Source organism: Lycorma delicatula, chromosome 5 (assembly GCF_047948215.1).
Source record: "Lycorma delicatula isolate Av1 chromosome 5, ASM4794821v1, whole genome shotgun sequence".
NCBI lineage: Eukaryota > Metazoa > Arthropoda > Insecta > Hemiptera > Fulgoridae > Lycorma > Lycorma delicatula.
Window position 1 is genome coordinate 147,194,403 of NC_134459.1, and position 13,289 is coordinate 147,207,691.

The following is a 13,289-nucleotide window of genomic DNA, read 5'->3' on the forward strand; positions in this document are numbered from 1 at the left end:
AAATCGAAATGCCGATTTAAGCATGTTATAAGAGTATTTTTTATATCTTGAGCACTTATTGGCAATATTTTTTTTTATAAATAAGAACAAATTGTTATCGTAATTTTGAGTTAAATATTTGATTAATGTTGCTAGTTCTCCCAGGTAGTAAGAGAATTACTGGCGTAAATTAGGAGCTGTACGACTTAATTGAATAAAGCACAGGGGTACGAATATTTTTGTTTATCTTTCTCGTTATAAATTTGAGGGGTAGAATTTTTATTTAGTAGGTGTTTGTTTATTTATTACTAAAAGAGGAAAGAAAAATAAGCCTTGTGGAAGAGTAATATTTATCGGTTACAGGGAACTACTGAGATGGTGGAGGGAAATTTAGCGCTAAAGGAGAGGTAAAAATTATTAACGTAGGGCAGTTCGCACTGTAGCTTATAATCAGAGCACGTTTTGCTTTGTGTTGGCTTAACCGGATTTATACTTTATTCTGGCGGAAATGACTTCTACCAGGTAAACTTAATGTTTTTATTTGTTTATTTTTTAAATTAAATAATTGTGTTATTAAATAATTATTCGTATATGCTTTTTTTAAACCGTAATACTACTAGTATCAATTTATTGAATTAAATATTAATCACTTTTTCAAATAATTTTTTTTATTTTATTGAATGTAATAATTCGAGGAAACTAAATAAAATATTGAAAGCATAACTTGAAGTTTTAGAAACCATTTACTATTGAATTTTAAAAAGAATAATTTTGAAAAAGTATGTTTATTATTAAAGTGGAATAATTTCTATATATTTTATCACAAAAACTCTAGAACCTTGCATTTAAAAATGTTATTATAAATTATCAGTTTTCAACTTCTAGAGAATAATTACATTTCAATGATTAATACAAATGTATACTTCCCTGCTATATTTTTATAATGATGGGTATAAAAAAACATTAAAAATAGTAAATTATATAAATGAAATTTTCTTTAAGTAAAATTCTGCTTCTAAAAATACAATTAAATTAAACGGAATTTTATTTTTAAATAAACACGCATCGATTATTTAGTTACTGTAAGTTATTGTCGAAAGAATTTTTTAAAACTACATGCGTTAGTTAAACTAAGAAAATAATTCATGTTAATAGTTTAATTATATACTAAATTGTCAAAACATGTTTTCAAAGAGTGAAGAATGAATAATTTAAAATCCATTTACTACATCATCCCAGGATACATCCTTCTCTCTTAAGTCCAATTTAATCTCATATCTTCATCTTCTTGGCTTACTCCTTGGTCTTTTTTCCATGATTCCCTCAAATCTTCCACAATCTTTGAAATTCTATTATCCTCCAACCTTCTTACACGATCCAGCCATCTCAACCTATTTTGTTCTATCCTATTTCTCAGGCTGCCTGTATTCAAGTCTTCCCGGATTACGATTTTTTTTTCATCTTATCCGATCTTGGCTTCCTTGCGACACTTTGTTAGAACTTCATTTCACAGGCCTACAACTTACTACACTCTCTTATTCATCGGCCTAGTTTCTGATGCTTTCGTTACCATCGGAATAAAAAAACCGCTTTATAAATAATCATTTTAGGTTGAAAATATAATAAGTGTAAAATTTAAATAACAATAATTTATAAAATTAAAAATTGTAAAAATAGGTTAAAAATTATTTTTGGATAACCAGTTATAATTTTCTTTAATTTTTACTGTAATTAAATTTATCCCGTTTGGAACTCTTTATTTTTTCGTAATAGCCGCTTTTCTCAACGATTTATCATATTAACTAAATATGATAAATATTGAGTTTATATTTATAATAAACTCAATTTATAATAAAAGAAAATATTAACTAAATGTTATTTAAATTTATTTTTATCATTATATTAATATTTGAATTATAAAAATAAAATTTTAATGTATGATATTTTTCTGTACCCAAATATAAATTTTACCTCTTTGGAAGTACAAGAAGTACCATTCATAGAAGTCTTATTAGCAGTAGTTATGATCTCTAATAATCATCCCTGTAGTAAAACGAATCTCATTTGTAGGACTGATTATCGTCTGAAAACTTTTGGTGGCTTGGTATGCTAACGTGTGTAACCATATATTTGGGAAATTACTTCACTTTCACTTTCGTTAGTAAGCCTAGCATGGAATCTTGTTATTCTTAATGATAGTTATGTCGTTTTTGGAATTGACTTGTGACTCGTATCTGATCGCCTACAATCATTATCGTTGTGATACTTAATTGAGTCGACCCTCAATATAACGATCCTTGACGCGAATTTTTTTTTGTTTCTCTTGAAAAAACCTGCCTTACTCGAAAAAACTGTGGATAAATGGAAAAAAATATTACAAGTACCTTGTAGGTCGAAGTGATCAAAATGATTACCTCTATAAATCAAAAAAACCTTGTTTAAATCGAAACCTTTCCGAACGTAACCTCTACATCTGGAAGATCTTGACGGAGCCTGGCTAACTTGAATCCCTATTCTGATAAACGATTTCTGCCAACAACTGTCAGTGTAGCGTGTTCATTGTCCTAGTGTTTGTCTAGTTAATTTATTTGCAACAGCTGTAGTGTAGTTTTCACCTTATTGAAGTTAAGTACAGTGAAATGAGTGCTAAAAGGAAGATTAAACGGTTTAATTATCGGAAACAAATTTAAAATCATCCGAGCAGTGAACGCAGAGAATAGGAAAAAAGATATTGTTGCTGAGTTTAACATTCCATCTAGCGCTTTATCTGCAATTTTTAAGAATGAGGCAGAGATTCTGAAACGATCATTGAAGGTAATTTACAGTGTAAGCGAAAAAAAGAAGCTGAATTTTCTGATTTTGAAAAGTGTACGGCTGAGAGGTTCAATAATTTATAACCTCTGTAAGTTGAAAATGTTTGAAAAATAACCTCTATAACTCGTACTATTCTTAACTCGATGTAATTTCTTGTTCCCTTGGGATTCCAGTTATCGAGAGTCGACTATATTTACACGTACAAATTGTAAATATGTTTACTTTTCAGTAAATACTATAACGTTCCAAACTTTTTTTAATGATACCGCATTCTAAGAATATCAGACGGTTATGATTTTTCAACTTTGGGAAAATGGCGTGTACCATCCACCAGTTTGTTTTTATTGAATTATCCATAAACCGGTTGCCGATACCGCGATTAACGTACATCGTTTGATACTTTTTTTATGAAAACCGGCGATAGTAACACAGATTACTCTTCAAATAAAGTAAATAAAATAAAACTTATGTATTCATGTGGAACATTGTAAGATAAATTAATAAAATTAACTACCATTTTTTTTTTTTAATTCAGAAGTTATTATTGTGGATCGTTTAATAATCAGGTGTATCTTTGTCGTAAGCATATTTTTTTTTGTAGTATATATTTTCTTTTATTTTTCATCGATTAAAAAAAATTATTATTAAAAGCAATAACGATGTACTCACCATATTTACATATCTCTTCTTAACTTCAAATCAAAATTCTGATACGACGAAAACATTATTGCAGTATTTTATTGCCAATTCACAGAGTGCTTTTGTTATCTTAAGACACGAGTAATAAGAAACTAAGATTTTTGTTACTATTATCATTATTATAATAACGAACACTTGAATATATTTACATGTTTTAACTGTCACGTTTATGAAACATTTGTCTTTAATTTACTTCCTTCCTAAATTTTGTTTCAATCAATCGTTAAAACGTTTTACTTTTTTTGCTTTATTTTCTTATCAATTCAATAGAAGTGTTTATTATTTCCCTACCTTTTACTTTTTTTTATGGTTATTCATTTCATTCAGGGATTTCATTTTATTTTATCATTTCACAATCGTCTCTTATTATTATTATTTTTTTTTTTTTTTGAGGTTTTAGGGACATCGACTGAATGGTCGTTAGCTCCTTTCCACATGAAAAAGAAATAAAAAGAAAATATTTCTTTCGCATACAGATAAAATAAAATATCGACAGACATAACAAATCTTCTTAAAAAGACTTATCAAAGGATACAAAACCCTAAAAAATCACAAGATGACAAGGGGGTAAAGGGCCCTTGCCACTTAAAAACATTAAAACTACTACATTAAAAAACGCTCAACACACGTTAAAAACACTTAAGACACAAAAACAATTTCTAACGAAATGTTTTCAAAGTATCAAACTAAACCAAAACATTGAAATAATTACGTCAAACTATAAAAGAACTAACTTCTTAAAATATCGCCCAGGTTTACCCCTTTTTTCTTTTTTTTTCTGTTAGAATGACCCTTGCCAGTTTTACACTCGCCTTCCATTCCTCTGGGCCACGGAGCATGAAGATATAATAGTATCAACTCTCCCTGGTTTCCTCCCACCTTGGACATTCAAAGAAAGTATGCTGAGCAGAGTCCAAAAGCTCACAATACACACACTCTCTCAAAAGTTAACTCTCTTTTTCGAAATTACTTAAATAGTCACTAAATCCTCCATGACCGGAGAGGAGGTGAAAGGTGTAATATTCCACCTCCCCATGCTCTCCCCCAACCATGGCCACAGCTTGGGTATCACAGCTTTGCCACAGCTTTGGTCACAGCTTTTGGCCACAGCTTTGGGACGGGTAAGCTACCCTTCCAGGTGCCTATCTGTGCAGAGTTCCAAATTTCTTGCCATTCTCAGATTAAAAGTTCGGCAGCCCCTTCTTTGTTCATTCCTTTATAAATACGCTTTCGTTGAAGGGCCAGTAGCTGGATCGGTGGGACCCCCGCTAGGACTCCTACCGCCCGGGGTGGAGTCCTCTGATACGCTGTAGTGATTTTCAAGTTGCTTTTCTTTCAAGTGCGTTTAACTTTCTCGCATTTTTCTGACTATTGAAAGCGGAGGGAACCGCATAAACCACCGAGAGGAGGGAACCACCGAGGTCGCCGCAGACAGCTACAGCCTCCGCTTCGCTGCCCGCGGTCCCCATGTGTCAACCATCAGCCGTCCCAGGGAGTTGATTACTTTCAATGCCTTATCCTTAATTTCCTGAAGGTGCTTTTGGTATAATCCCGACTTTTGAAACCACAAACCTAAGTATTTCACAAAATACTTAGGTGCCGTCTACTTAATGGCCGTCCGGCTATTCAGGATGGCCATCTAACAAAATGTTCTACTTAATGGCCGTCTACCAAAATGTTGATCCGTCGAATTCTACGCCGTCCAGCTACTGCGAGCACCTGCTCTTTTTGGGCTCAAGATACAGTCATCATGACCTTAACCATCTATTCACACGATTTATAGCTTTCCTCTACTCTCTCTGTCTGCCGTTTCCCACATGTTTAACCCGATCCTGAGAGTTAGGTGTACTCCGTCAAGGAGTAGGAGTTTGATTCTTATCTAATTTCGTGATCCCATTATGTTATGTTATGTTATGTATGGTCATATATTCGAAATCTCATTCAGTGGAAGGTATTAATAGGCTATATTTTTTCCTTTTATCGGCAGTTTGGCGTTTGGTTGATATCTGATTGGGTAAATCGGTTTTTGAGATTTTGAGGTTTTAACAATAACTTCTAAATACGGGTCGTTAATGGTATTTAATTTTGATTACAACTGGACAAAAGAGTGGAAGATATCATGATTCCCATATCTCATCATTTTTTCACAAGTTCTTTATTTGCTCGCTTCCATACTTTAATGTTTCACTTAAATTTTCCTCTAAGCAGTATTCTGACATGGATTAAGCCCTCAGTTCCAGAGTTGAATAACTTTACCAGCTTTTTCCGAACATTTTGATAGTACGTAATTAAGAAAAAAATCACTTAGAGAGAAGTAACGTCAATTTAAATTTTAAAAGGCGACCAAGGAAAGAGGTGTTAATATATACATTAATTTTAATTTTTTCCCCTAATTTAAAATTTAAAAAATCACATAAACGAAAAATTAATACAAAATCAGTATCTATCATTCCCCAGATATTGAAAATTCTAACATGTGTTTACAACAAAAGTTCTAAAAATAATTAAAATCATCTGCATGCGATAAGACTGTAAAATCCTTATAACTCTGAATAGTATTATGAAAAAAATTTTTATTGATTTGTTGACCTACATTTAATAAGATTATACGTAGTACTTCAAATAAAATGCATTCGCTTTCGAGAAATTACTTTCTGAGCCAATTTTAATTACTAAAACCATGCTTAACCATATCGTTTGGGAATTATTTGGTACTTATTTTCATTAACAGTTTTGATAATAGAAATTAAAATCATATTTTCCAAAGTCAGTTTTTATTAATTTCATTTCACAATAATATTAGCGCACAATTATTTTTTCGTGCACACGAACAGAAATTAGATGTCACGATAAATACTTTGTCGTGGTGCAATAAATTTTAAGCGTTAACTCGTTGAATATCGAGGACACACTTGTGACAGCTGTCTAGCCAAATCATCCGCCATCGGCGCCATACATACAACGGTATATTCTTCACGTTTCTTACTTTCTTGCCATGTTTGCATTCATTTATTTTCCGTATCTCATTGTGACGTTTTATTTGAGATATTAAGGCATGATGTAAGTTTAGTACATTTGGTAATATTATTGCCGGTAATGAATTCCAGGTACTTCGTAACCAAAGACACATCGGTTAAATAATCTATTTCCGATGAAGAACTAAAGCAGATTTTAGAGAATTAAAGGAATTATGAACACTTTTATGTGAGGATAGAGTTAGATAATAATGTTGAAGGTGAGTGAATCTGAAAAAATGACTGAAAAGTAAGAAGACACTGGCAAAAATACAGTTAAGTAAGGTTAAGTTGAAGCCTGAACATCAGATTTGAAAACCGTCCGGTTTATGATGGGCAGATGGGCTTCTACTGGTCAAAGAAGGAAACTCGCGGAACGAGGTCGAATTCCGGACAATTCAAGCATGTAGAGACTAGAGATGTGAAGCAATCAATACAAAATGGTATTTAGCCCTGAAAAGACTATTATGATGATGCTGCTGAAGGGCCCTATGTGCTGAACCCGTGTTTCGATGACCGACCATCCTATTCGTTATGTTTCGTTGCAACGGTATTTAGGTATATTCCTTGATAAGAATTTCAAACTCACGGAGCACTTTGTTTAGAGTGTCGCCAAGATGTCTTCTTCAGCATTCGTAGGGTGGTCCATCCCGATTTGGTTTAAAACAATGAAAATTTTTTATGAAGGTGTATGTGAGGCGATTATGTTTTACGCAGCACCTGTTTGGGCAAACGGAATGAGGTATAAAAGCTACCGCGATATTCTGTTGAGGGCTTATCGGCTCCTGTTACTTATTGTGGCGGGAGGCTACAGGACTATTTCACGTGAGGCAGTTCTAGTTATCACGGTTATTAATCCGATTGACGTCCTTGCGTCGGAGCGACAGTTACATTACGTTGTGGAGAAGTCGGATGAACTGACTGCGCAACGTATTTGGGAAATAGAGAAGGAGGGTTTTGGTACTTAGCAGAGCAGGTAGGATGAGACGACAGATGGGCGGTATATGTACGGTCCTTTTCCAGACGTAAGGGCATTGGGAGTCGCCTCATGGATCTCTTCCAACAGGCATGTGACAGTTTCTTTCAGGACATGGCGCATTTCAGGACAGGCTGGCTCGATTTGGCCTAACTGACTCGGGTCAGCTTGCTCAATATCGGGAATTATTTGGGAATAGGTATCGGATGATGCATATTATGAGGTGTACGTCTGCTCAAAATATTAGTTTAGTAGTGCAGAGGTGGTCAGGGAACTTGAGGGTATTAGTTCGAATCTGGATCTTCGAGCTAACTGAAAAGTTAGAGGTGAGTGGCGCATTGTAGAAATATTTTTAAGGTTTTTGGCTAAATATATAAGATAAAAAGCAAATAGTCACAAAATACTAACTTCCGGTCAGAAGTGTTGGAAGGAATATTACGGAAAAAGAATCATGGGAGCCAAAAAAAAGCCAGCTCCAACTATTGAAGTCAATCCCTTCATATGAGGATTTGAAATAAGTGACAAACGTCAATTTTAGGAAAAAATCTCCTCAAAACGCAAAAAATAAATAAGTAAAAGGTACAAGTATTTTCGCAATTAATGTCCTCATTTTCCTAGTTTTGAACCGTATCAAAGTCATAATTTCCAACTGTTCAGAGTATAATTTTTAGTTTAGTTTGTTATATAAAATATCTATTGTCGAGTTTTTTCTTAATATGGGAAGTTTAACACATGTACACTCTTCCTATACTTAGGAAAAAAAAATTATATATTTTAATGCAGCAGATTTAAGAAAAATTATTAAAAATATCTTTTATCTGATATTATTTACAACTGTAAATAGAAGTTTGTCTAATGCTATTACTAAATGTTATTAAAACAGTATATTGTTTTTATTTTTATAAAACGTCCTTGTTTTGATTTATCAGTAAATATATATTTTTATCTTATAAATCATAACTAATTATGATAAGCATTTTTACAAAAAAAATAAAAAGTTCGTTAATAATAAAAAGTTCGGAAAAAATAATAAGTTCGTTATAAAAAATATTATTTCTATTATTAAAGATACAACTGAAATCAGATTTATTACCGATGTTACACGACCACCATATATGCGTTCATCGGTCCCATAATAATCGACTTCGCGCTAAAATATTGAAAAATATTTCTGTTCGAAAAGGAACAGCGAGTGAAGGCCATACGCTGGGCAACTTATTCTTTCCGTAGTGACATTTCCTTCAACCGCAACTAATGCGGTATGTATTTTTTTATCATAATAATGAAGTTTTTTTACATAAAAAAAATATTTCATATTTTAAAAACAATTTTAGTTTATTCCGATTAACATAACCTTTACATTTTGATTTAAAAAAAATTGAAACCATGATTTCGATTTTCATTTGTATATGTATTAATCATATGTATATGATATACTCACATATCATATGTATATGTACTTTTAAATATGGTAAATCTAAATTGTTTATATTTGTTAAATCTATTTATTGATAAATATGTTTATTTTTATTTTTTATATAATATGGCAGGCGTTTTTTAAGATACAAAGAGACGTATAGGAAAAAAATTAAAATTAAAAACATATTTATTTTAATAACAGCACTATAAACATTAAATTTTAATATATTGCATTAGAAAAATTATGTCGAACAATGAATTTAGATTTTAATTGCTGTGTACTGATAGTTTGTAAAACAATACAGATAAATATCCTTGTATGTGAAGAAAATACGTAACCATGCTGCTTTAAAAGAGGCTTAAGCACATTAAGTAAAGTATTTTAAACATCCTGATATAATTCTATAAAACACATTACAGCGAGAAAAACGTGGTTAAACTTTTAACTTCATAATGATGGTCTTACACAATAACCTTAGTTATATATCTTTTTTTTTTATTACAACGAAATTCCACCCTTAACCTTAATTCAATTATTACACTCTTTCGAAATACAAACATTCTGTTTGTCAACGGTCAAGATGACGTAAAATAATATTAAGAAAATCGAAATTATTAACATAATTATATGCGATAAATATTGCTTTTTTTAAACACATTTTAATTACTATTATTATTAATTTACTATTTTGCCTTATTATTTATCATTAAGAAACTGTAAAATTCTAGTCCCTTTTGGATTTGAAATCCTGATTTTACGAAACCCTCATTTACTCTTTTTTACGTGACATTTCTTTAATTTATAATTAAAAGAATTACCTTGCTATTTCTGTCAGATACTTCTTCGATCGACTTTAACACAAATTCTATGATGTTCGCTTTGATAATGAAAGCGCATCTGTCGTCACTTCTTGTGCTAAGCTTCCAGTAAACACTTTTTTAATAGAATAATCGCGTATATTCTTAAAAAAAAAAAACTTTATATAAATATAAACTATATATAAAGAGTAGACAAATTAATTTAGACTGAAACCGAACTAAGGTTTATTTATAAGCATTTTTTTTAAACCGTAACGAAAAAAGGAAAGAACAAGCACCGATCCATTATCAATTTGAAATCATACCGAATGTAATTTTTGTAATGTATACTGATAACGTAGTAGTATATTTATAAATAAATAATGAACCAATTTAAACAGGGTGTAAACGTTTTTATTCCAGTGTAAAATTGTTTATTTAAAATATCGTAAACCGCTTCGTAACTATCTGTTACTTTATTTCTGTTTTCAAGAATAAAAATCTTTTCTTACACGTTAACTGGAAAAGCCTAAAGAATAACATTATTTTCACACGACGCCCGAAAAGGATTGTAATAGATTCAGGTTGTATGTATATATGTATGTCTGTTACACCGTAACAGCTCAACGGCCGAACCGATTGGTCAGCTCAACTGACCGATCAGTAGCAGGTTTTATTTAATGTATCAGCTGTTTTTTTACTTTGATTCTAATCCGATTAAGTAGTTAGAAGCAGAGGTTAATTTGAAAGTACACCAGTAAGTAACTTACACTTTATTATCCTTTTGTTAATTATTTTTGATTCTGAGGAATAAATTGTCTTTAACTCCAATCGATATTAAAGAAAAGACAGAACATGACTATTAAATAACCTATTACCACAGGAATGTATTGTTTAATATATTTTTTGAAAAATTTTTAAAAATATTCCGTAAACAATAAAATATTCTATCGTCAATCCAATCAATAATCCCAATATTTTCTCAACCGTAGAAAAAATACGGTATACAACTATATAACTAATACAACTATAAGGTCCATTAATGCACTTTTCCGAAGTTTACGACACTCGCTAAGACTCGTGTCATAACATACTTCCCATTTGTACATTAATGGCTATCATTATAGGCTCTTGCATGATGATGTGCTATTTTGATTTATATTCAGTAAAAATGTTACGTAGAATATTTTATATCAAATTAAAAAATATATATTATACCTTAGAAACGGTCACTGCTCACATTTCTTTAATTACATGATTTAGAAATATTGGATACAAACGTTTGTGAAATATTATTGTTGGAAATTAAACATAATTTTCGCGCGCGCGTCCACACACACATACATATATATATATATATATATATATATATATATATATATATATATATATATATATATATATGTATATTTATTTATTTAAATCGGTAAAGAGAATGGGATAGTTAAGGTGTCTTTACAACAAAAATATTTAGACTATAAAAATTAAAAAGTTTCACTCATGATTAGTTTCTAGTTCATCAATAAAGTATTCCATATACTAATAATAATGATAACATTAATGAAATTCATTAAAAAAAACCACCTGTTCTCATATTACCAGAAATATATTTTTATACATTTTTCTGACTTTAGATTAAAACTCCAACCATAAATTTGAAATTTAAAAAAATATTATCCTGTAAATAACTAATTTAAATGACGGAAATCTCATTTTAAAAACATTATCAGTAATATAGAGAATAATAAACAACTGTAAGCAGGACTGAATTTTTACAAAATTACACATTTTCTTTTTATATTACTTTTCTTTTGATTATAAAATAATTAAGGTAATTTTTAAACCTATCCGCTTTCTTTAAATTTTCTTTATTTGAACTTCGTTTTACGTGTAAGTATATCTTTATGTTTAGTTGAAGCGACTGCTTTGTAAATAATTCTCATAACAAATGATATTTAAGCGCAAATAAAACTTGTACTAGATGATCCAAAATGTAGATAAACCTACCGGGTTGGTTTAATAGTAAATTTGTTGTCGTAAATCAGTTGATTTCGAAGCCGAGAGTACTAAGGTTCAAATCTAATAGAGCAAATCTGGTTACTAGATCGTGGATACAGCTGTTCTTTGGTAGTTGGGTTTAAATTAACCACACGTCTCAGGAATGATTGGTCCGAGTCTGTTCTAGGTTATACGTTTACCGGTCTCACACAGATATTGATGAGTCGCTAATGACTAATATTGATGCGACTATAAATAAAAATAATAATAGTAATGAAAAAAAGTAGATAAAAAATCTGTAATTTTCCTGTAATTTACAACCGCTCTGTAAGCTTAATTTTTTATGTTAGAAATAGTATTAGCTTTTATAAATGAATTATTTATTATTCTTTCTAATTTTAACTACACTTTGAATTGACAGTTGACATTTTAATTAAGAACGTAAATGAAACATAAATTTTTACTTTTAAAATTTATTATACTAAGTACGATGGGTAATAATTTTATTCTTAATCAATTATACTGTCTAATAAAAATAAAAAAAACAAACTATAATTCATTTTTATGTGGTTAGTAAAAGATAGGCGATGTATTTATTATTAATCAAGAACTTTTAACTTTTTTAATACATACAAGTAATAAATGGGTGTGTAGGAGCGTCAACTTAATTTCCTGATAAAAAACAATTTCTATTCTGCCACTTAAAACTCGAATTCTATTCTACTTTCTGGTAATTTGCCATCGCTACTTTGAATTCTCTTAAAATAATTTTGACTTTCCGGTTTGAATTCTCTTTGACTTTAATTTCACTTTAAAATAATTTCAATGAACCAGCCCGTTAAAATTCAATAAAAACTCAATTTTAGCATCCCCGAGTTAAGGCATCAATTATTCCATCTTTCTCTTCCATTGTCATCCGTTTATCATAATGAAATTGAAACTTCTTAATTACAGTTTATTAACTAACTAACTTCTTAGTTTTAATATCTCTAACTATTTGATTGTATTCAGCATCTATCTTTTGTTCACCGCCTTCCGACAACCGTTAACCGTTTTGTGGTTTCCAAGTCAGTCTTTTTGCATTCTTACAGTTCAGAGCAATGGCGCGGCTGGTAGTTAAAATTAGTAGGGGTGCTGCTCCAAAAAAATTTTTTCTAGGCGTTTTCAAGGCCATGGTTAAAGTTTTCTGTAAAATAAAAGAACCGAAAAAATGTATCAAATAGAACAGCTAGAAGCAGGATAATAATCTAATTCTACACTTTATCACATTCAAGAATATGGTACAGAGTGTTTAAGCACAATGTGCTTCGGTTTAACCGAATAAATAATAAAATGTCAGTACAGATGATGTTTTTTAGTATTATTAGGTAATAACTTAATAAAATGTCCTCTTAAAAACACTGTAGTACAGTGGTGCTAAATTAAAGTTTTTATGTACACATAAACAAATAGATAATTAGTTTTTACTAATTACCTTCTTGGTAAGTTGGAGATTGGAATGCAAGCATTGGAAAAGGCAAGGAAGGAAATATAGTGGTTGAATACGGGTTGGGCAAAAGGAATGAAAGAGGGGACAGACTTATAGAGTTTTG

The 13,289-nt window shown here is 30.7% G+C and overlaps 1 protein-coding gene across 1 annotated transcript in view; it reads left to right on the top strand.

The window, feature by feature from the left end:
- Positions 1-417: 417 nt before the first annotated feature.
- LOC142325470 (trehalose transporter 1-like protein) overlaps positions 418-13,289 on the top strand; it is a 262,421-nt gene continuing 249,549 nt past the window's right edge. Inside the window, exon 1 of the mRNA XM_075367276.1 lies at positions 418-501. Within this exon, the coding sequence (XP_075223391.1) occupies positions 488-501 (14 nt within the window). The 5' untranslated portion in view covers positions 418-487. The remainder of the gene's footprint in view (positions 502-13,289) is intronic.